Here is a 22,512-nt window from a genome sequence, read left to right on the forward strand (position 1 = left end):
GAGGCGACCGGCCACATCACGTCAGGACATACTGACCCCTCAACCCCCGTCTCCGCCCCTGTCTTCGCGGCCTTCGGCTCCGTCGATCATGCTCGTCATGGACGCTTGTTGTTGTTGTTGCTGCTGCTGCTGCTGCACGCCCAGGGAGCGTAGGCGCTGTGACAAAAGCCCCTCTGTTGCTCCGCCCGGCGTGCCGTCGCCTCCGCCGCAAACCGCGGTAGTAGCGGTGGCAGCAAGGAAGGCGTTGCCGCCGTAGCCCACGTCCCCTCTGCTGAGTTTGTCGTAGTAGTTGTTGCTCAGGCCTCCAAGTTTTTCGTCAGTGTTGTCGTTATCGTTGTTATTGGAGATGGTGAAGATGGTGGAGGAGATTGCTGGCCCGGTCATTTCCAGCCCTGGCATTATCGCCATGTGCCCTAATATTGAATCTCTGTCGGAGAAGTCGGGTACTGCGGGGGCGAAACCCGTCATGCCTGTGGGGATTCCAGTTCGTTGTTGCTGATTGGAGGACACAAATGTGTTGCTGCTGGAGGGTATGAGGAACGGGTTGTCCGAGAATGGCGCGTGGCTACTGCTGCCGATGTTCATGGAGGAGGTCGTGGCATGGCTCGCGATCCCCGTCAGGGGTGGGTGCATCACCCGTGTCGGTTTGTATGGGCTGAACCGCGGATCCGGGTAAGTAATCTCGTTGCGGAGCCGCTCCTTGCCGTCGGGCACCCGGTTGGCAAAAACTACCCGGATGGACTTGTACAGGTAGTACCGGCCCTTGGAAGGGCAGCATATGTGTAAGTGGATCAGGTAGCGCAGGGTGGGCCGGTCAGCGGCCCCCGGACCGTTGTCGCTGGTCTTAGGGGGGACGTCCGGTTCCATGACAGGCCCGGCCGAGTAGCTGCGCTGGCGAATGAATGTCTTCGTGCCGGGCTCCATGCCTGAAAGGTCATATGGAACAAGGAAGAGCTTGACGGCTGTTTTGTTTTGGTTCTTGATGATGATTTGGAGCTGTCCCTTCTCAGGGATGCGGTAGCGGCCGCCAAGGGGGGCCTTTGGTGATCTGGAGCGTCTCTTGGGCCTGGAGGGTTTCCCAATCGCATCCTCTTCTGACAGATCTGCGGAATGGCCTTGAACTGAGGCTTCTTCGTCTGTTAATCTCTTGTGATCTTGGTATCTTGACTGTAGCTTTCTTCTTGCTCGCTGTCCCTCATCGGGATTGGGTAGCCCATTCTCCAGGTCGATTTGGCCCACATAGGGACTTGGTCCGTCTTCAATCTTGCTCCTCCCGTAGGAGGTGCTAGCATAGCTGTAGAAAACAGCCGAGAAAGGCAGCGTCACATGGGCTGGGCATCGCAAACTCGCCTTACAATTTCCAAGGCCCAAAACTCCAATCTGCGCCAGGAACTCCAGCGGCTTGGAGGGTGTTGTGGACATACGGCCTCTAAGAATGCTCTCCTCGTACGAGCCTACCATGGACGCGTGCTGCAAAGGCGATACATCCGAGCTAAACGATGGCCGCCTCGGCCTCAAGAAAGCCGGAGTCGGGGGTGTCGAGCCGACGGCCGAAAAGGTAGGAGTGGAGTTCAGCGAACGCCGAGGTTGGTGAGCTTGGTAAGGATGCGCGTTCTCCCGGCGGAGGGCAGTGTGCCTATGAGCGGCGGTACTAAGGAAAGGGGCTTGGGTGAAGTTAACGGTATGGCGCCTAGAGCTGCGGGGACTGGCTGCATCGAAATTGAAGCGGTTCAGAGGTAACGTCAAGTCAATCTCGTCGTTGCTCTCAGACTGAACCAGGGGGCTCGTAGGAGGCTTGTAAATAAAGCTTGACGAAAGCGACGAGCTTAGTGATGAAGGGCCGGGCGATGTAAATGCTTCCTTCCTGTAATTACTTGCGAGGGTCTCAAAGGTGAAGGACGTCCGGATTCTCTGGGGCGGAGTAGCTATCCAGATAGCGTCACTGGACAGTTTTCGGGTTTCGACTCCGGGGCGAATGGCGTCCTGGAGGGGCCGGTGCCCCGAAGATGACTCTTCTGGTGTAAAATTGCCTTTATGGAGCGCAGATCTCGGGCGCTCTATAGTTAGCCCCTCTTGAAAGGCTTCGTCAATGGCTAACTCGGCGTAGCCCCGTTCCTGCTTATCAGGAGTTATTGTGGCGGGGGGCAGCAGACCCGGTGAGGCTAGACTTGGCGGCTGTGGTGTGCTGGGCGGAGAAGATGCCTTATCCTCGTGAAGTAGTGACTCCAGCTACGAGGCGGTCAGTGAAACGACAAATACGAACCTTTTGGACATTCAGGACATACATGGCGGTTGGGAACCCACGTAGGACTCTCGCCTCTCTTGATACGCTCGATGAGCTCAGTCCGGTCAGACACATGGCAGACGTTGGGCTGGGGTGTGGTTGGCTTTGGAGAGTCGTCTGGGACGGGACCTTCACACAGCTCAGTCCGGATGCTCTCCTCCGAGAGCCGTCGCGTCAACCATGGATCCATGGCTTGCAGAGACGGCATCGGGACATGCTCAGGGTGCTCCGGGGTGGTATCGTTCTGCCCCGGATCGTCTTCACGGAACATGGGCATTGTGATGCTTTCGGCTACCCGCTGGCCGCAGCAGCCAAGAGGGTCAGGCTGCTACAACTGGGGCTCGTTCAATATCGTTCGACACGGTGGGACTGAGAGAGCGAGCGGTGATAGAGCGGGAAAAGCGACGTCAGATGAGCCGAGCAACTAGATGTAGCCACCTAGTCACCTTATGTCATTCGGAAAGCGCTGGGCGGCCCCAGCTTGCACTGACGGGTCTTTGTTTCCCGCTTGGCTGCTGCTCCGGTTTGCTGGAAAGAAGACGGCAGACCGTGGGACAAAAGACGCAATATCTACGGCATCCACAAGCCCCAAAATGAGTCGGTGATGGTTAAAAGAACGATATCGGAAGGTGGCGGTCTGTTCGGAGTGCGGTGGATACAGTCACATCATGGCCCGACAAGTGTTGAATAAGTGAGAGGCACGATCCCAGTCAGTCAAATATCATTATCGGCAAAGGCCGCGAAATCAAGGTCGAAATCGGCGTTGTTGGCTAGGACGAACACTCAGAAGACAACAAGCACTAATTGTCTTGTCCTTCCCAGATTTCGTTGGAAGCGTGCAATGCTCGGGGAAGTTACGGGTGGAAGGAAGGTGCTGGCGATTATCATGAAAGAACCGGGGTTGAGATTTGGCGGTAGAAATGCTGTATGTACTGTACATACACTACGAAGTACTGTACTATACATACAGTACCTCCGTATACAGTGTTTATATTAGCATGCATTTGCACTGTAGGCTTCGTACTACGACAAGAGGATCAATACTGAGACTTCCTACATACCACATACACCGTACAGGTTAGCTACAGCTTACAATGTATATAGTACAAGTATATCTACTAGTATCTCCAGCTAAGTGCACACTATAAAGGCATAGTGTATAATTCTTGATATTGAATGCAATATCCGCGTCTAATTTAACACTCTGCTCGAGGTAAATTGGCTCCCTATTGTAGCATATAAGTCTCATCCCATCCCAGAGCACAGAAAAAATAATCGGGTAAACCTTTCTTGATATTCGGGTAGACCTTTACCCACCTCCAAGTTTGCAACCAATGGCGCGTTGCTCTCCCCACGCATTTTACAGGGGGAAAAGAGCAAGCCACAGACCGGGCACATCACTTCCTCAGGCCGTTGTTACTATGTAGCATTGAGCCTAGCGAGCCTAGCGTTGATGCTGCAATATATCTTGGTCCTTGGACAATTGTTGGTTCAAGTCATCATTACCATACCGTCGTAACGCAACCGCTCCGTGGCTACAGCACCTGCAGTCAATCGCGGTGGGTGGTCCGGGCCGGCCGGGCTCCCGGTGGAAAAGCGGCTTCAGCTGCTTATGTCAGCTTTCGTGAAAATGCACGCGTTTGATTTAATCGTAGATTTGAGCTTTCCAAGAGTTCAAGAGGGCCAGAGAGCCAGAGAGCTAGAGAGCTAGAGAGCCAGAGAGCCAGAGAGTCAAGAGTCGAGAGAGTATAAAGTACATCCAATGCGCCCAGCCTGTGGCTTGCTCTTTTCGCCTGGCTGAGGAGAAGAGCACGCCCATTGGTTACAGACACTGAAGTATGTATAGGTCTACCCGATTATTAAAAAAGGTCTACGCGATTAATTTTTTTGCCAGAGCATACCATTTTAATTAGGGTTTCCGCTCATGGTGGGTTTCCGCTCAAGACAGCCACAAAGCCTCCTGTAAGCCACAATTCAGTGGCTAGTGATCGCTAATGAGCGGAAACCCTACTTAAAATGGTATATTTTTACTGTGGATGAATGCAAGCTATAGTCTGTACTCCGTACAATGCAGAGAGATTTTCGTCAACCCCTTGCTGTGCAGGAACCGCTAGCCAATGTGCGTCATCGCCACTTAATTGCAAACTGCCACGCCTGACGGGGTTTCATTCTACGCGGCACTGCCTGGACTGAGACAATGTCCAGCCGCGGATGGCGTTGGCTCGGTTGGGTCTGCTCTAGGTTGCCCCTGCCATGCTGTCACTCACTTGACCGCCTGCAGCAGACGTGTGTTGGCTTGTCTAGCCACATCAGGTACTGTACTGTATGTATAATACAGTACACATAGTACATAATACGGCTCAACACAGTGTTTTTTTCACTCCAGGTTAGCTCCGGGTCCGGCTTCAATCACTCACCACCCACGCTGATAACGTAATTCCGTCTTATCGGACCGGGGAAGAGCTGCATCGGCCAAAAAAATAATGTTCACCGGCAGACGCTGCGGACAACGGTTGCCGAACGGGCGAAGAAACGACGGAGCAAGCGACGAATACAAACTCCCTTCGCATTAAACCACCTGCTCAGGACGAATATCATGTCTTCCAAGCGGCCCCGTGACGAAGACCTTGGTTCCGATGCAGGCGAGAAGACGAGGAAGGTCAAAAAGCCCAAGCACGGCTTCCGCGTGGGACCCGAGAACCTTCCCGACGGCCCCTGGAAACGGAAGGGTAACTAACTGACAACCCGTTCGCTCGCCGTTAAAGGCTTCAAAGCACACCTTGATCCAGGCAAGTCGCTGACTTATTGCCTATAGTGACCAAGATTAAAAAGGAACTCATCATCAAGGCCAAAGTAAAGAAGCAGTATGCCAAGATCAAGGCAGAACACCAGAAACACCAGGCCGTAGCAGCGGTAGCAACGGCATCCGAGCAACAAGAAGCCGCCAACCAGGAACAACAACACGAAAACAGTGGAGAGCAAGGGCAACAAATGCATCCCGAGCGGCAAGCCATGCTTGACGTGGCCCCTTATCCCAACAATAACGACAATTCCAACCCGCGAGCCTCCGACAGTACAACCACCAACCCGGCCAACCCAACAACATCAACAACAGCCGATGATCAACAACAGCCCGACCAGGAGGAACCCCCCAGCAGGCACGAGACGAAGAAGAGGAGGAAGAAGAAGCCGGATTACTACACCAAGGAGCTAGCCGCCGCCGAGCGCGCTAAGAAGCAGGCCGAGGAGCGCGCGGCCGAGCTCGCCCGCCGCGAGCAGGAGCGGCAGCAGCGCATCGCCGAGCGCGAGCGCTACCGCAAGGCCATGGCCAAGGCAAAAGCCCCCGGCCCGGACGGCAAGCGCAAGTTGGGCAGGGAAAGCAAGATACTGCTGGACAGGGTGAAGAAGCTGGTTGGGGACAACGGGACAACGGGATCAAGGTAACACCAGACCATGAATAGGGACACGGATGAAAGGTTGGAATTGGGGAGTCGGGGGGCAACAGTCGCATTTGAATTCGAGCTGACTTCTACCTCCATTGAGAGGTGGTCCCACTGGTGAACACCGTTCTCTATTCATATGACGTGCTTCTTCCGTCAAGGCATGAAACAAAACCATCCCCGCCAGTCTCAAAACCAGCCAAGCCCGTAGGTTTGCGCTGCCTATCCTGCTCAATCAAAGTAGGACTCCTTAAAAATCAACACATCTGTTGGTCAGCTAATCACCCGCTGCAACCGCAACTAGACTTTGGGATGAAGAAAATACTATCCTCCATCTAGTTTCCCACCCAATCCCCTTGCTAAAGACAACGCTCTCTTTGGCAGAAGATATTTACCCTCACAGCTTGGAAAGTCAACAAGACTCCAATTCCCATACACACGCTCAAACGTTGACACTAAACTAGACCTAACAAGAAACTCTGGCGTACGATGAAGACCGAATCGAAGATGAAGACTAAACAGGGGTAATTTCTCTCGCTCTCAATGCCATGACCGAACAGGAATAGATGAGTCAAAACAGAAAAGCAGGTTGAAATCAAATTTCAACACGGTTAATCCTCCATTCACTCCGACAGAAGCCTCAACTCTTTTCAAGCCTCGCCAAAGATGGTGTTGCTATTCTCAATCAGGAACTGCACGGCCATATTCTTGGCGTGCATGTCCGTCATCTCTTTTTCAAGACTGTGGTCCCGCATGATTGTCGGGGCGAACACGACGGCAAGGTTCTTGGGCGACATCTGCGAGAAGAAAGTTCCAGTCAGCCATGACCTTGGATAAGTAGATATACAAAGCGAGTCATCGATCACACGTACCAGATTCTCCCTCTCCCTACTCGCCACGCGGGCGAGGTGGAACATAAGGAATTCGAGACAGTCGCGATGCTTAGGGGGCAGCATGTTGATTGTTTTTCTCAGGTGCGCGCAGCGCTCGGTTGCGTCCTGGATCACTGCACCATGTGTCAGCAGGACCGTAGCTCGACGAAATTGTTCAAACTGCAAGATGCAACCGAGCTTACCATTCGACTCCAGCACGCGCTCGTAAACCTCAAACGTAAGCAGCGGGTTTGGCAGCTTGCGGAAATACTGTTTCAAGACGCTCGTGACCGCCGTGATATCCAGAGCCGGGTCTGAAATGTCAAAGTCCTCATTCTTGTCGAACCCTTCCTGTATCATCTTGACCTGCGAGTTGCCGCCAGTCTTCCGGTAGATCCCCTCAATGTCCATGCCGCGTAGCTCCACCTCCTCAATGCAGCGTGTCACGACACTGGGTATCTGACGCTTCTCATAATCGGCCCGCTCGACCAAATCCGAGCCGAACAGGGTGCTAGGGGCTTCGGCAACGGCAGGCGCTGAGACATTCGTAACAGATGTCGACTTGGGTACGTTTGGTTTCTTGCTGCTGAAGAAGCCGAACCCTTGTCGCCCGTTGCCCTCGGTGGCAGCCCGGTTAATACCGCCCGGGGGAGCTACGGTAACTGGCGAGTCGACCTGGGCGACGGTCATGTTATAGGGGAGCCCGATGCTATCACCGCCCAGTCCTTGCGGAGACTGGACGCGATTTTGATCCTGCTGCTGGAAGGCACCTGCAGCACGGTTGATTCCTCTAGTGATGTTGTGTGCAACTTTGCTCGATCCCTTCTTCCAATTGAATTTCTTGACTTGGCCCTTCCGGATATTTACGACGGTGGGGCCCTCAACGACCGGCTCTTCGGCGTCAGTGCCAATCATTGTAGTGCCCGTCTGTAAGCTGGCCGCGTCCATGTTGACTGATGCCGTCGATACTCCCTTGGCATGGCTGTAGATGCCCAGGCCACTGGGCGACATCCTGATGTCGCTATTGTTAACCTGCTGCTTAAACCTCTCCTGTATCTGGTGAGTCAGGTCGTTATTCATGTCAGCTAGCTGAGCGTTCTTGGACGAAAGCTGCTCGAACTCGAGCAGCGCCCGGTCTCGATCAGCAATTGCCTGGTTCTTCTGGTCCAGAAGCTCGTCTCGTTCAGCATGGAGCTGCTCGATAGTTGCTGTCATGCTCTGCTTGACCTTGTCCAGCTTTTGCACAAACTCCTTGATGGCCGATTCCTCGAGCTCTCGGGTGTCGATCGGCTCGCCCGTCTTTTTCGCCCGCTCCACGTATTTGGCCAGAACTTCAATTTGGCGAATCATGATCTCTGTCTGAGTGTCCAGAACCGAAACCGTTTTCCTCTTCTCGATTAGCTTTTTATTCAAGCTCTTCAGGTCTTTCTCCGTGTTGAACTGCCGTTCCAACTCCGCTACTCGCTGCTCTGAATTCCTGAGCTGTCGCTTCAAAAACGCCGGATCGTCCTGCGCGCCGCCGGAGAGTGACATAGGGCTGCTGATGTCGGGCATCTGCCCACCATGCCCCGGATCTTCAGCAATAGGGGTTCTAGGCCAACGGGGTGATACCGTCCCCCTTGTCGTCTCACTCACGCTCCTGCTATGGCCAAGCCTGCCGTGGTTGTTGCCGGTCTCGCTGCTGCTATTTCGGCCATGCCGAACGGCATTCGATACGCGCCGTAGGATAGAAGATGAGCCTTCATCGGTGCCCAAGATTCGAGCCATATCTTCGTCCAGGCTGAAATCGCCGCCGGAGCTCCATCGCGGCAATTTCGGCTCCGCCCCCTCGCTCGCTGCGCTTGTCGGCTCCTTGGGGGCCTGCGTGGGCGGCTGGGGCGGGGCCCTGGGTGACATATACGTGTCGCTCAGTTTCGTCTCAGGAAAGACGGGCCGTGTGGGAAGACCAGAGTCATTGCCATTCACTAAATTTGCTGTTAGTATCCAAGCCCTGTCACGGAATCATATATCATCCCCTCACCATTCCGCGGGTTCTGTGGAATCTCCTTTCTATTGATAGCTTTCGCAGGGGGAGCTTCCGGCCGACCGGAAATTGTTGGGTCGTGCGACGGTCGAACCGCATCGTCATCTCTCCGCCGGGAGTCTTGGGAAGACCTTGAGGGAGGACCTTTGTCCGGTAGCCCAGGCTGGGCGGGTGAGTCAACATCAGTGTCCGTTGGAACCTCTGTGTTCCGTGGCGGGGGCGGAGGCGCTTTGGCAGGCGTAGGCACGTCTAGAGAATTGAGAGACACAGAGTTGCTCCTGGAATTCGAAGCCTTCTTGCCCCTCGGGGCGTCTTGAAGCCTGAAATCGTCGCCCGGCTGCGTTCTTGCACCAGAAACCTTCCTGTCGTCCCCGGCACCAGGTGAAACTTTTGAAGCTCCATTCCTTTTGGACAGTTTCCTGGCCGGCCGCTCATGCTGGGGAATCTCATAGTCGGAAGATGGCTGCCGTCCTTTCTCCTGGAATGCGATATGGGGCGTCGCCTGGGAGTCGGACCGCTTTTCGGGGGGAGGAAGCGGCTTTGGCGCATTGAAATAGTCGCTGTCCTTGTTCCTCCTGCTCGATTCGGCGAGCGCATCCGACATCGACTGCGGCGTCAGCGAAGGTGCAGGACTGGGATCGAGCGCAACGGGAATGAAAAAGCCCTCGGAATCCCCGTTATTCAGATCTGCCGAGACGATGGTCGAATTCCGGTTATGCTTATAGCTCTGGCCAGCAGGAGCTAGGGAGGACTCCTTGGCGGACACCTGGGGCCGTTCTGGGGAACGATCGGGCCTTGATCCGTTTCGAGATGATGATTCGTTTCTGCCGTACGCTGCTCGGGGACGGGGAGACAGCTCGGTCGGGGTATCGGAATCGGGCGTCACACGTTCGCCCGAGAAGCCATTAGGGGGCACAGCATTCGGTGGCAATGCTGGCAGCGACTTGTCTGTGATCATGGGAGAGGCATCTTTCTCCCTCTGCTTCGCCTGTGCTGCTGCCTTGGATTTCTTGCGCCGTCTCGCCATCAATGACTCGTGGCAGTTCATGCAGAAGATTCCGTGCGAGGTTCTGGCATAGCGTAAATTCTCTATCTTCCGCTTGCAGTTCCTGCACCGAAAGCATGTCGCGCAGAATGCCTGGTCTCCTGTCAGAATTGCGAGGTCCTCTATCTTATTCCCACAAGCGCTGCAGCTGTAGGTACAATTGTTGCAAATCAGAGAGCCATCGCCGAGCAGCAGTAGGTTGGCGTCCGAATCGAGGAGAGTGTTGCAAGTGTTGCATCGGAAGCAATCGAGATGCCATCTGTTTCCGGCTAGAGTATAGTTAGCACGTTGATATAGAAAAACCCCAACACATATCATTCGGCCATCGACGGGCGTCCTCCTACGGCAGGGCATGGAAGAAACTGTTGATTCGGAGGATCCGAGCACATACCAAGCTCGAAGGCTTTGCCCTCCTCGAGGATCTACCGGACTCTATGATCAGCATCGGCCAGAGACGCGATTGAGATTTGCGGAACCCACCAGACCACATCCTTTGCAAGGAAATATGTCATCGGCGTCCATAGGACTATCCAGATAGTCGTCCATGGCGGGTGAGTGGTGACTGAGCGAGGCTGTTCGGTCTGGGTCGGCTAGCCGGCAGTGCACCGGCTACGAAACGGTACGGATAGTCGACGCGGCATGCACTGTGGGCGATGCGTCGAGCGTGTGTTGAGACAGCGGCGCAAGGCTGCCGCGTCGGAAGCGCGACGTCTCGGTCTGGCTATGTATTATATATCCGCCCGTCGATTTGTGTTCGGCACTGATGGAGGTAGGGTATCCGTAGGTAGTGGAAGAAACAAAGCCCAGTTCACCTGTCTCGGTTGTTTTAAGCTGCAGTCTGCGGGAACAAATCAACAAGTCGTGCTCCCTGAAGAAAAAGAGATGCTCGGCTGTGAGCTTCTATTAGGACAAGGTAATAAAAACTGGAAGGCCACGATGTCGAACAGCCCCTTGCCCAGCGAGACAGTCCCACGGCTCGCAGCAACCGGATGACAGCCGAGGAGTGCCGCAGAGCAGGATGGAGGGTTGTTGTCGGAAGTGAGAACAGGGTTGCTCGTCCAAGGCACAAGTGGAGCAAACCAGATCAGATGCGTGTCGAACTGTCGATGCAGATCGCAGTGTGGGAAATGGTTGATGGGATGTCTCAATCTCTCCCAATCAGATGGGAAAGGGAAAAGAGAAGCGGCCCTGAACAAGGACACAAGGAGGGGAAAAGGTTGAGTCGATGCAGTTCGATGCACCTCCAATGTTGCCGATCGGGTGTCTGACATTGAGCTGAGGTGAGAAAAATAGGCGAGTTCGCGCACTAATCTTCACTGAGGTTGGGAACTTGGGATCACTGCTTTCCCCAGGGATTTTTTGGCTTCCCAGGGCTCCGCCGCTGTGAAAGCCTGAAAGGGGCCAAGCCCAGGGGCTCAGGGCAGTTACTGTACATGGGGTCAGGGGCACCTCGACAGGGTCATCTGGGGAACCAATAGTTAACGGGATTGAAGCTACAGCTGGCAACGTCCTCTCAGTTAACTAATGTTGATAAACGTGGAGATGTTAAAAGCCGGCTGCGTCAGACAATCCTCCTGCTAGCACTGATGAATGGCCCGAAAATTGGAATCCTTAACCTAATTGAAAGACGAGTCTTTCATCCCATGTGTCTGAAGTTCAGGAACGGGCTCTGCCTTTCGGTCGGAAATCATCAGATCAAAGGAATCCTAAGTTCCATTATGTAGGTATTGTACGCATTTTTGTGCCTCATGGACTTTGGTTACGCCATCAGCAGAAGTTTCAGTAGTTGAAACAGATGAAAAGAGCTTCCTATTGGTTACAGAGGTTTCGACATTTTTTTGCTGTCGAGCTGCCAGATGTTCGTCCTACGTGACAAGGACAGGGACAGGACGAATACCTTAGCGGGAAAGAGTCAATTGGACACGTTCACCGCTCGATGAAGACGGCGTGCATTGTTGCAGTCTCAGATTGTTGAATACGCCAGTAATAGGCCCAAGGCGTGTCCACCGCATAACTCCACGCAAGATCAACCATCCTATGGCTCGACTGACTGACTGAACTTCGAAGTGCCCAAGGGCTATAGGTGTGAGGGCGAGGATTCCGAGTTGCTATGCTGATTTTGACGGCAAGCCCTACGGCTATCGATTGCGGACTGCCGACGTCGAAACTGGACGCATCCGCGATCCCTACCTCTCCTCCCCCCCCTCTGTGACTAAGCAGCTTAGCTGCGTTAGGGCCAAGATTGCTCGACTCCCAGGCTTGCCTCGAGCTTGCCGAAGCCGATAAGCTGCATCGTGGATCTTTGACGACGGCAAGAATAGAAACGAATCAGCCTCGACCAAGATTTGATGAGTGGCTTGCCAGCTTTACTATAAAATGTAGGCGGTAGCCGACTTTACACAGCGAAGTTTGACACAGGCGAGCGCTTCATGAGAGCGGCGCAGTTTGCCGACGGCTGTTGCGGTTCCTGTAATTATCGTACTGTGGGTACTTAGTGTACTGTACACAACGTTACATACAGCCTGCGAAGAAAGTTGCATGACAGTCCGACACGCTCCATATAGCAATTGATTCTAGAGACTGATTACCATTAAGTATTACACACAGGACCACCTACCTCCATACTAGGTACTTTTGTGTCATACAGCTCCATTGAAAACAAGACAGGCTTTGCTCTAACGCTGGCCCAACCTGAGGCTGGCATTTAGGTACAAGCCGGATCTGCAATTTGGGCTGCAGAAGATCCACGATTGCGACCCACTTATCTTGGCGTTTCAGAATAAGGCCACTGCACCCAGTGTTGAGGATAGTTGCGTAACGTCAGCACGTCCCTTACACTGTTACACGTTGTGTCGTGTATTGTAAGTACGCACACTTTAGATTCGCAAACACCGTCCATATCCCTTCCCTTTTACGATCTGACTCCTCTGACTGCCTCGGCTTCCTTTCTCGCTCACTCCCAGCCGATCACGCATTCGAGTGAGCACAGACAAAGCAAGGGTCCGGCATCGTGGGAAACATTATAAGATTCATTCAAGAACGAAAGGAGACTTACACATGACCTAAAGTTCTCCTACAGCCCATGTTTCCCCGGCCGAACGGCATATCCCGCCTGCAATAATCCGTCCATTAAGAGTCACCCAAGAACCTCAAAATTCGGAAGCGATACCGCCAGGCACCGCACATACATTGGGCATTGTTAATTGTAACGTGTCGTCAACATGTTCAATCTCCTCGTGCCTTGGGAACACACGACTCCAGCAGATTGCTGCCTACATAATAATAAAAGAGCGCTGCTGGTGTTTCCATCAACTCGGCTCAGACGATCCCTAATCAATTGTTGAAAACCTCCACCCCCATCATTGCGGAGGTGACAATTTTATCGTAGCGTTCCACTGCAGCAGCATGCATCATGCTGCAAGGGAACCCTCCATTTGGGTCATAGGTAGCAGTTGCTTCATTAGGTATTTGTTGTTGTTGATGACAGCCATTCGCAAGAAGCACTGTGTCTTGAGAATGACGACTGTTTCACGCTGTCGTCCTTCGCCCCTGATAAGCTTTAGTGTTGTTAAAGCCTACCCATCAGAAAAGGGGTACCTAGTGATTGCTTCTGTAATAAAGGGCCAACTGCTGAGCTTAGCTTGCAACGATCAAGTATGACAACATCACCGGGCAGCAGCGAGATAGAGGTACCTTAACTATGTACATACTTGTACATACATACACTTTGGTCATTTGGTGAGCAACAGCTAGTAGCCATCGCAGTACAGAAGGGCTGTAATATTACCTACCTTATGTATCATACACCTGTACCGACTGCGACCTGATCTAAACAGGATAATCAACAGCAAACACTTAACGGCCCAGCAACGCCGAGGCTGCGGATACTGACCGATCAAGGCCAGCCGGTGATATAGGGTTCATTCGCAGTTTGAAAACAACACGAAAGTTAGCCCAGGACGCTTTTCACAGCCTTCGATAACTTCAACGCCCGTGTCCAGTGAGGAGACTCCAACACCAAAGACGCCCCTGATGATTCACCCGATTTCTCCCTTTTCTTTGCCATTTCCCAGTCCTGATCCCTGATCAATGGTACTGTATACAACCTACGTCGTGACATCCGATGCGGTGCGGCGCGGCACCAAACCAATCCCCCGGGCACAATTAAAAGAACATAAAACCGAAAACCCGAATCCAACCGCCCAATCAAGCGACCAGCCCAGCCGCAGCCGCCGCCGCGCCCATCTCTCTCTGCCGCTTGGTGATATAGTACATGATCAAACTCTTGGGATCGTCCCTGACGCCCTTGACCGCCTCCCAAAACTTGGCATCGCCAACCCTGGCATGGATAGCCACGCAGAGCAGAACGGCATCCATCCTGACCGCCGACTCCAAGCTCTCAAGACACCTGGCCGCGAGCCCCGCCAAGGCCTGCAGTTCCCCCTCCGAAGGCACGTAACCCGCCGGGCCGGCCCTCGAATCCAGCATCTCCCGGAGAATGTGCATCCCCATACTCAACGATCTTCCCTCGGCGCTATTACCACCGCCTCCCGCACCGCCGACGCCGCCGTCCACGTCCATGCCCGCCAGCATCCTCGTCAGCACCGTGACCATCTCAGCCGGGTCACCTAGGGCAACCAGGTCGGTCGCCAGGAGCTCCAGCCCGCTCACCATGTGCGTCCGCCCTTCGTAAGTGGCGCGCGCACGGACGAGGCTCTCCAGGCTTCTCGAGACGTGCGGGCGGAAGTTGTCGCGCATCTTCTTCAGTAGCAACTTGATGGTCGCCAAGATTTGCGCCTTGACGTCTTGGGATTTCTCTGGGGCCAAATTCGACAACGGTGACTCGAGGAAGGCAAAGAGGCCTGACACGAGCGCGTCAAATCTATCGTCTGTTAGCAGCGCCGTGGTCTTGCTATCGCGGATGATCCCCTGCAGCTTGCGGAAGCCGTGCACGTCCAGCGATTTCTGCTGGACCTTGGCGATGCCGCTGTCTAGGAGGCGCGCGTTTTGCTTTCCGCGCTCCGGAGAGTGAGGGACGCCGTTGGCTTCGCCGTTCTGTTGTTGCCGGATGGCTTCCTGGAGGGTCGCCGCATCTTCGTTGATCGGCCTGTCTTCTAGGATTTTACTGTTAAAGGTTGGCTGAGGTGTCGCCTGATGGTCCGCAGTAGATGGGTCCTCATACACCTCCAACGGCTTGGTCGGACTGGTGGGAGCAGCCGAGGCTGGCTCAACCGTTCGCATAGGAGAACCAGCCGGGGTCGGTGTTGTTCCAATGGGAGCTGCAGTCTCGAGGAGGGCTGGGGGAAGGGCCGGGCCAAGGTGTGGAATACGTGAAGGCGTGTTTGAGGGACTCGGAGCCGGCGACGCGGTTCCGCGTGGAGTGGATGGTCTCTCCTTTTGAGGGGGACTTTGGACAGCTTGCAGAGTCGGCACAATCAGGGTGAATTCTTCGTCCGCCTTTGATGGGCTGCTTGACGAGGGGGGTAGTGTAATTCTCGTGGGGGTGGCGCGAGGAGATGCAAAGGCCTTCGGGGTTCCCACTTTCGTTGGCGTTGGAGCCTGTGGCTCGTTGGCACTTGCGACTTGACCGGGACGAGCCGTCTTAGGGACTGTCCTTTTCGGTGACGATGCGATTGGCTTGGGTGTGACCGCCTTAGTCCTGCGAAGGTCGGGGGGGCTAGACTGCTCGGTTGAGGGCTGGTCATGGCTTCTAACAGAGTACGGCCCCGCTGTCGCTGGACGAGCAGCTACTTCCGGTCTTCTCCTTCCAGGCCTCACAGGAGCTCCCGAGAGCCCGCCTGTGGAGCCAATGACTGACTCGGGCCTTGTGCGCACTGTGGATGTTGTGGTGCCCGAGGAGGATTGAGAGGTGCCCGACACCGTCCGGACAGGCGAAAAGTGTGACATGGCTGAGCCCGGACGGGGCGGGATGGTCTTGGATGCAATTGCTCTCTTCTGCGCGAGCATGGTTTCACGGAGACTCGGTTTTGAAGTTCCCATGGTGCTCTTAGACAGGCCTAAGCCAGGGCGTGCGGCAACTTCTGACTTCTTGGGAGGGTTCGGGTTATGGGGGTCATTCTGCAGCAGCTTCGTCGCCGTTGGATCGAGCCCGTTCAAGATAGCCTCGGCCCTTGCCGGCCAGATATTGGCGAATGTCCAGTAGGTCGCACGCATCTTCTCTCTCACGCCAGGGTTTGCATCACCGAGCCCTTTCTTGATACACTTCTCAATCAGATCCAGTCCACCAGTATGTTCGACATGGTTCTTGTGGTTGGCTTCCTTGTTCAGTAGCGTTTTCAGCCAACCAGATGCGTAGAGCCGCGGCTGGACATTTTTATCTTGGCACGCAAGCCAAATATGCTGCATGAGACGCGCGTTGTAGGTAACCCTCGAGATGATGGCATCGACCGTGGCGTTTGCCAATTGCGAGCTGATCTTTTTGGTGGCGGCTGTGAGCTTGACGAACGTCTGCATGAGCAGTTCCACCATTGGGTCCATCGCAGGACCGTACGCTCTCGCCATGTCCTGAACAAGACTGCAGCCCTCCTTGGAGAGACTGGTCCTCAGCGAGGTGACAGCCTTGATGATCCCGTCTAGGAGCGCCCTAAGCCCGCTAAGAAACGGTTCGCTGAAGTTGGTCGCCGCGTTGCCGGCTATGAGTCTTCGCAGTTTTATGATGCTCTCTTCTCGCTTCAGCCAGTTTTGCTCTGTTTCCTTGCCGTCGAAATGGAAATGCATCTCTCTCAAAATCTCTTCGAGCTCGCGCTGGGTATTCACGTACAGCGGCTCTACTTGATCGGGGCGGTTGTCCAGCATCGGCGTGACGGGCCGCTCGGCGAGAGACGAGACACTCGCGGCAAGAGTGGGTTGAGACGGAAGAGGTTCGCTCAAGCTTTCAGTTTGCGAGACGAGGCCTGAGCCCGTAGGATTGAGCTCCTTGACGATTGCCTGCTCTATCGCCGGCCGGACCCTGAAATTCTTTAGCTGCTTCTTGAGGTCTGATTTCGCTGCGTTGGGGGCGTTCCTGCTGGCAAGTAAGCTTCTGGCCCCGCCGAGTATGGGCCAGGTTGTAAGATGGTACCTGAACAGCTCGATCACTGTGGACTTGGCCACCTCGCGTACCATGCCATCTGCATCCTCCAGCAGCTCCATCAGTGCCGGGACATAGGCCCGGAACTGCAGGCCGTGTTCTTGGTGCATCTACAATACGTGTTAGCTCATTCGAAGCCATGTAACTGGGCTTTACATCTTATGCCCACTTGTAGAAGCCACTGTAAGGCGGCCTCCTTGGCCCTAGAGCTCTTCCCGGTCATGACGGTGTCGCGCACCAGGCGCTCGACGTCCTGAGAAGCGACCTTGTATATTGTTACCAAGCATTGGATCGCGAGCTGGCGTATTTTCTCCTTCTGGTCACCTAGCTTCTCGGTGACGAGCGGTAGAGTCCGGGAAGCCTCCTTGGAGAGATACTTGGGCTCTTGTCGCGAAAGTCGGGCGAGCAGGTGATTGAGGGCCGAAAAACCAGCATTGACGAGAACGGCGTGCTGGGAGCTAGAAGCTGTGCGCAGCGCATCGAATAGGGGAACGATGCAAGGTTCGGGGACATTGTGCTGCTTTATGCTAGACTTCACTCCCGTCACCTGTTGGACTTTGGCATCGATCGAGGCATCGGTGCGCAGAATGGCGACAAGGTCAGCGACCTGTTTTTCGGTGAGCTTCTCTGCCATCCCCTGTTAGAGAGAGGATTGTAGTAGTGCGCGTGTCGCAATCGATGCGTGCTGTACAGGGAACGTTGTAATTGTCGGTTACGGAAAGCGGAAGAAAGAAAACAAAAAAAACACTGGTCAGCTGATGGGCCTCTTGGTGTTTCGATCTCGAATATTATGTATCCTTAACAGAACAATCAGTGCCACTCTATTCGGCGTGATCTGGATAAAGCGCGCAGTCTTCAGACACTCCAAGTAGGCACCCGAAGATCTTGCTGGGATATTGGGATATCGTGATAATGGTGATGTTCGTCGGCGCGAATTAGCTCAAAGTTGAACCATGTCCGTGTGGTGGTTAGCAATCGCGGGGCTCTCCGTAACCCCAGTCAACGGCAGGGGCAATAAACAAGGGTGCAGGGATCAGCTTGTGATAGCTAGAGGCTGCCGGTACAGTAATGTAAAATACAATATAAGCCAGATATATACAACACCTTTTCGGACTAACTTTTTCTTACCAGGTAGGTATCCGTATTTGTAAGGAGTTGTACTGTATTAACAGGCTGAAGCGAACATCACGATAATGATGACCTCTGTGCATGCAAGCTTGATTTCTGTACATACATACACGTAGTATCCAATTTTCTCCGACGCCATGACGCTGCGCGAACAAACCGGTTTCGTCTCGAAACCATCCGAAGGTCTTCCCGATACCTTGATACGAAGTAACGCTGGGCCCGCGGGCCCGGTCCCCTCCCCGGTTGCGGTCCCACAACGGAACCCGGGGTCAGCGGCCGAAGATCAACAGCAAGACGGAGAAAAGCCGGATCGGAGCGGAAACGGAAAGGAGGACTGCACCTTTCCACAACCGAAGCTCCGCCTCCAGATCCACGATCTCGACCACCCCGGCGCGTCTAAATTTCTCGGCGCTGTCAACCCTGCCACCGTCCTCTCCACTGCTGTAGACAATGTCTTGAGACTGCTCTATCGCTCGCCGTCAGACCGGCACACAACAGTGCCCCCGACCCGGTCTGTGACGCTTATACTGCGTGACATGGATGGGGTCGCCTATACAACGGGGGTAGGAACTCTAGTTACTTGCTCCATCTTGTCCTAGATGTCCCGTACTCCTTCGACACCCATGCCCTTTCCCACCAACAAGATCCCTCTCTCATCTTCACCCTTTCACCTTCTAGCTACCTTTCCCTTTTCGGTCTGATGTGACTAACCCGATCCAACTCGTCATTCTTGCCTTCCTCCCAAACAGACGGACCTAGACAACGATCACAAAGAAATCCACTTCTCCCTCGGCTACATCAACTCCATCAAGCCACCCTCTCGGCTCACCCCTGAGATCACCGGCGTCTTGACCCACGAGTTGGTGCACTGCTATCAGTGGGATGCCCATGGCAGCTGTCCCGGGGGGCTGATCGAGGGGCTTGCCGACTGGGTGCGCCTCAACTGTGATCTTAGCCCACCGCACTGGAAGCGCGAAACGGATGGTGGTATGTTAAGATCCCTCATATCAACCTCTTTGCTATATACTAACCCCCCTTTTCCCCTTCACCCCGATCAGCCTGGGACAGAGGATATCAACACACGGCCTACTTCCTGCAGTTTCTCGAGCTGCGCTTCGGCGAGGGCACGATCCGCCGCCTCAACGACAAATTGCGACGGCACAAATACGATGCCAAGCGGTTCTGGCCCGAACTGCTGGGCGAAACCGTCGAGAAGCTGTACAGCGACTACGTTGAGAACTGCGAGGGTGGAGAGGAGCGAACCTGAACATAGACCTGACATGTACAGTTTAGGATAATACCGGGGGGGTGGGTACCAGTTGTAAATAAGCTGTGAATCGTACGTTTGGGGAGAGACGGATCATATATAGGTATAGTGAATAGAAGATCGTCTATCTTGAACCTGAAACATACCATGAGAGAGGTACCCAGCCTCTTTGGGCTCTTTCAGTACAATACGATCGTCGCCAGGAGTGTAGCAGCCAACCAAATCCCTATCAGAATACCCATCATGTCTCCAAATAATACCCAAGTAGTCCCTCGTTCGACCGATTTCACCCTATTCCAGTGTGCCTAAAAACGCCTACCCAGGTAAAAGCCCATCGGAATGCTGTGAACAACTTCAAACACCATTAAACAAACATAAACACCGGAATACCCCTCAGCCATCTACGCGCGCGCTGCGCTCTCGCTCTCGCTAATAACGCTTCCCACCTCGGACCATGAATGAGGAGTGGGAATGCCGTCATCCGTCTCGCTCATGACGTCGTACCCCCCCCGGGACGACACTGTGTCATTTGCAACATCCACCACCGAGACTGAGTCTGTCGGGGTTAGCTGGCCCTCGCTGATCAGCTCCGGTTCCGAGACGGGCGCCGGCGGAGAAACGGGCAGAGGTGAGTAGAACCCGGGGTTAGATGAGTTCTGCGCCCATGCCTGGATCGAAGCGTAAGCCGACCGATCGTCTTGCCCCGCCGTCATGTACTCGTCCTCGGCGAGGTCACGCTCAAGCGTGACGCTGCGGGATGTGGATGTGGCAGTGCCTTCTCGCTGTTGCTGCTGCTGCCCGTGTTCTACTGCAGTCGAATACTCGGTGCGTGTATTTGATTGGGAATGGGAGTCAAAGTCAAAGAGGACCTCGGCCGCTACGGGCTTCGGCTGCGGAGAGAGCGTGGCGTGGGACCGAGCAAGCTCGGGGGATCGGACCAGCGGCGTCGCATTGTAGATGTCTGACATGGCTCCATCATGACTGCGCTGTAGATCGGTGTGCTGCTGCTCTTTAAGGAAAGGATACAGATCCGTGGCCTCCTCTTCAAGGAAGCGTGGCCGCTCGTCCATCTCGATGCCATGCTCGTCACTGAAGGGGTTGGTGATCACAGACATGTCGAGGCCCCTAGCACCCGCCAAGTTGCCTCGGCGTCTAAGCACGTTATTTGAGTCGGAATCCCAAGTCTTTGCGCCGGTATTGAAGACAAGGGTTCCGTGCTCCCCGGAGCCGTCAGGCTCCAGGAAGTCGTCGAAAGTCGACCCCAGATGCGATGGCGTACGCTGCTGTGAACCTTGGCGTTCTCGTTGCCTTTGTTCCTCGCGGATAGCATTCCAGTACATCAATTCTTCCCGCTGTCTCCTCCGCGTCTCATCGTCGGCGTCGACATCGTGCGACTGATAGAAGCCCTCGGCGTCTTCGGGGCGATTGAAGCGAGGCTCTCGCCTGCTTGGGTCGACATTGTCACCAAGAGAATGGAGAGCGATGGCGATGCGTCTGCGGAGGTCTTCTGCAACGCGACGGACCTCTGGACTTTCGTACAAAGCAATGGCTGCGGCCACCGCTACCGATGCGGCAATGATGCCAACTGAGGCGAGGGCAGCATGGTTAACGGGTGGCATGCTCACAAATCAGATGGGCCGGGATGCGCAGAAAACAGGATTGATGAGAAAGATTCTCGGTGGAAATGCAGGCTACGTTGTTGACCAAAGCACAGTCAAGAGAAGAATTGAAAGAAGAGGGACGGGAGGATGCATCAAGCTCAGCCGTCGTGGCAACTAGACGAGGCTGCTAGGGAGGATTGCGTGGCCGTAGGCGGGGCAATCTCGCCACAAGGTTCAGGCGACCGCCATGATTCGCAACGGTTTGCGCGGGGCAGCCACAGGTCTGGAAACACAAGCAAACGCGGAGCAACAATCATTGAAGCACTCTGAACTCACCTTTGGCAGCGACTGGCACCGGCATTGTGATCCTGAGCCAATTCCTTATCCGAATTCGCCCGTTGACCAGGCGACTTTCAAGATCGAGAGTTGAGCGGGGAAGCGAGTGGGAAATGCGGCGGCAAGGCGGCGGGCCGGGCTATCGAACATTTAAAGGAGCTTGGGACCGTTTCGGTAAGCCGCTTACGTATGTAAGTTACGAGGCTGCATCAGAAGCAACATCAAGACCTTACCCTTCGAATACTTTTTAGACCTTGGACGTGTTATTCGGGAAATGGAAATGCCATGACGGAACCACGGACGGTTTTGGCTCGATATCCTTAGTCTCTTCCACTTAACGCCGCTTTTCAAGGCTTTGTATGTAACGTATTACATGTACGGTACAGTACCGGTAACTAACGTAAGGTACGATATAACGTTATCAAATAAAGAAGGGCTGAGGTCATCATTTCAGGTCCAGCTCGCCTTGGACTCGAAGACTCAAGCCGGATCTTGTGTAACGAAGCACAAATACCTGGATATGTTTATTTTTCAGCCTGTTGCCGAGGTTGACAAAGGTTTTTGGGATACGCGATTACGTTAGTACAGGAAAGCTGATCAGGGGATAGATCACGCAGTTATCTATGGCTCTACATAACCAACCCAAACTCTCAGCTGCGAAGTACATTTCAAATTTTCAATCATGTATCAAATGAATCAACGCTTCATATTTTGCAGCGGCATCTGAGTACCAAGAACGACACCAGTCGGCCTTTCCTAAAGCTTCGGGCATCCCTAGCATGGGCTTTCGGCTCGCCTGGCTTGTTATCGCCTTTGAAGTCGAATGAAGCTTTTGCCAAGACTGGTGAGCGACTTTGTCACACCTCTCCTGAGGCACGCAAGCCCGTTGCGGGGAATGTAAGGTACGCAGGGTGGGAAGCCGTTCACATTGATATCAGCCTAGAAAATCATCATCAAATGTCATGTATTCTAGTAATCACAGAGGATTCACGAATATCATGCGAACGCTTAGGTGTGTTTATGTACGTACGGCTCACCTTACCTTGGATGAGGATCATGAGATAGACTCTCACTGAGTTTCCGTGGCTAGATTCGCTAAGCCAACCGCTACTGATCGGGCTTGAATTGAGTTTGTCACTTTGACATGCAGAAGCCAACATTTACAGTCCATGTAGTCAGGGGATGTATCCTGCTCCTCGACTACAGGTGCGAACCCCTGAGAGACTCCGAGGTACGGGGGTACAATACTTAGGAAACTGATGAAAGGCGTTTCTTGAAGCATCTTATGCGCTTTGAGTTTGTACCTAGATGCTGAGCTGCCAATTAGGGCCACCAGCCCATCACCGTTGTCGTTTCCAAACCCGGAGTAGCAGCATGTGTGCGTTGGTCCAACAGCATCTCACTTACATAAGACCCGAGCCCGCTC

General features: G+C 54.1%; 6 protein-coding genes across 6 annotated transcripts; 2 read left to right on the forward strand and 4 right to left on the reverse strand.

Moving 5' to 3' along the window:
* Positions 1 to 39: 39 nt before the first annotated feature.
* N656DRAFT_715066 (uncharacterized protein) lies at positions 40 to 2,561 on the reverse strand (the record flags this gene model as incomplete). The annotated part of the gene is made up of 4 exons (XM_064812024.1): positions 40 to 171; positions 214 to 446; positions 570 to 2,229; positions 2,286 to 2,561. 4 exons carry the CDS (start codon positions 2,559 to 2,561, stop codon positions 40 to 42), a joined length of 2,301 nt encoding a protein of 766 aa, XP_064667446.1.
* Positions 2,562 to 4,909: 2,348 nt separating this feature from the next.
* Positions 4,910 to 5,892, forward strand: N656DRAFT_782306 (uncharacterized protein). Its single transcript, XM_064815738.1, has one exon. The coding sequence runs from the start codon at positions 5,276 to 5,278 to the stop codon at positions 5,726 to 5,728; it is 453 nt and encodes a 150-aa protein (XP_064667447.1). The 5' UTR covers positions 4,910 to 5,275; the 3' UTR covers positions 5,729 to 5,892.
* Positions 5,893 to 6,374: 482 nt separating this feature from the next.
* Positions 6,375 to 10,210, reverse strand: N656DRAFT_800458 (RhoGAP-domain-containing protein; the record flags this gene model as incomplete). The annotated part of the gene is made up of 6 exons (XM_064818013.1): positions 6,375 to 6,521; positions 6,597 to 6,730; positions 6,800 to 8,560; positions 8,617 to 9,933; positions 10,056 to 10,086; positions 10,145 to 10,210. The coding sequence occupies 6 exons, from the start codon at positions 10,208 to 10,210 to the stop codon at positions 6,375 to 6,377; spliced, it is 3,456 nt and encodes a 1,151-aa protein (XP_064667448.1).
* A 3,300-nt stretch (positions 10,211 to 13,510) lies between these two features.
* Positions 13,511 to 17,710, reverse strand: N656DRAFT_758342 (ARM repeat-containing protein). The gene is made up of 3 exons (XM_064813177.1): positions 16,924 to 17,710; positions 16,746 to 16,864; positions 13,511 to 16,688 (listed from the first exon to the last, which is right to left on the reverse strand). Exons 1-3 carry the CDS (start codon positions 17,386 to 17,388, stop codon positions 13,871 to 13,873), a joined length of 3,402 nt encoding a protein of 1,133 aa, XP_064667449.1. The 5' UTR covers positions 17,389 to 17,710; the 3' UTR covers positions 13,511 to 13,870.
* Positions 17,711 to 17,905: 195 nt separating this feature from the next.
* N656DRAFT_782309 (BSP-domain-containing protein) lies at positions 17,906 to 19,286 on the forward strand. The gene is made up of 3 exons (XM_064815739.1): positions 17,906 to 18,445; positions 18,632 to 18,869; positions 18,941 to 19,286. Exons 1-3 carry the CDS (start codon positions 18,020 to 18,022, stop codon positions 19,147 to 19,149), a joined length of 873 nt encoding a protein of 290 aa, XP_064667450.1. The 5' UTR covers positions 17,906 to 18,019; the 3' UTR covers positions 19,150 to 19,286.
* N656DRAFT_782310 (uncharacterized protein) lies at positions 19,197 to 21,186 on the reverse strand. The gene has a single exon (XM_064815740.1). It carries the CDS (start codon positions 20,766 to 20,768, stop codon positions 19,551 to 19,553), a length of 1,218 nt encoding a protein of 405 aa, XP_064667451.1. The 5' UTR covers positions 20,769 to 21,186; the 3' UTR covers positions 19,197 to 19,550.
* Between the last annotated feature and the right edge of the window lie 1,326 nt (positions 21,187 to 22,512).

The sequence above is a fragment of the Canariomyces notabilis genome (genome assembly GCF_033297395.1).
Source record: "Canariomyces notabilis strain CBS 508.74 unplaced genomic scaffold N656scaffold_22, whole genome shotgun sequence".
In the NCBI taxonomy this organism is placed as follows: domain Eukaryota; kingdom Fungi; phylum Ascomycota; class Sordariomycetes; order Sordariales; family Chaetomiaceae; genus Canariomyces; species Canariomyces notabilis.

What these genes read in the sequence shown, in the direction of transcription:
- N656DRAFT_782306 (XM_064815738.1), top strand. Translation starts at nt 5,276, where the DNA reads ATGCATCCCGAGCGGCAAGCCATGCTTGACGTGGCCCCTTATCCCAAC.
- N656DRAFT_758342 (XM_064813177.1), bottom strand. Translation starts at nt 17,388, where the DNA reads ATGGCAGAGAAGCTCACCGAAAAACAGGTCGCTGACCTTGTCGCCATT. An exon ending in CCTTACAGTGGCTTCTACAA is followed by an intron (nt 16,865 to 16,923) that starts GTGGGCATAAGA and finishes CACGTATTGTAG; the next exon opens with ATGCACCAAGAACACGGCCT. An exon ending in ACAGTGATCGAGCTGTTCAG is followed by an intron (nt 16,689 to 16,745) that starts GTACCATCTTAC and finishes ACTTGCCAGCAG; the next exon opens with GAACGCCCCCAACGCAGCGA.
- N656DRAFT_782309 (XM_064815739.1), top strand. Translation starts at nt 18,020, where the DNA reads ATGACGCTGCGCGAACAAACCGGTTTCGTCTCGAAACCATCCGAAGGT. An exon ending in GGGTCGCCTATACAACGGGG is followed by an intron (nt 18,446 to 18,631) that starts GTAGGAACTCTA and finishes CCTCCCAAACAG; the next exon opens with ACGGACCTAGACAACGATCA. An exon ending in GAAGCGCGAAACGGATGGTG is followed by an intron (nt 18,870 to 18,940) that starts GTATGTTAAGAT and finishes CACCCCGATCAG; the next exon opens with CCTGGGACAGAGGATATCAA.
- N656DRAFT_782310 (XM_064815740.1), bottom strand. Translation starts at nt 20,768, where the DNA reads ATGCCACCCGTTAACCATGCTGCCCTCGCCTCAGTTGGCATCATTGCC.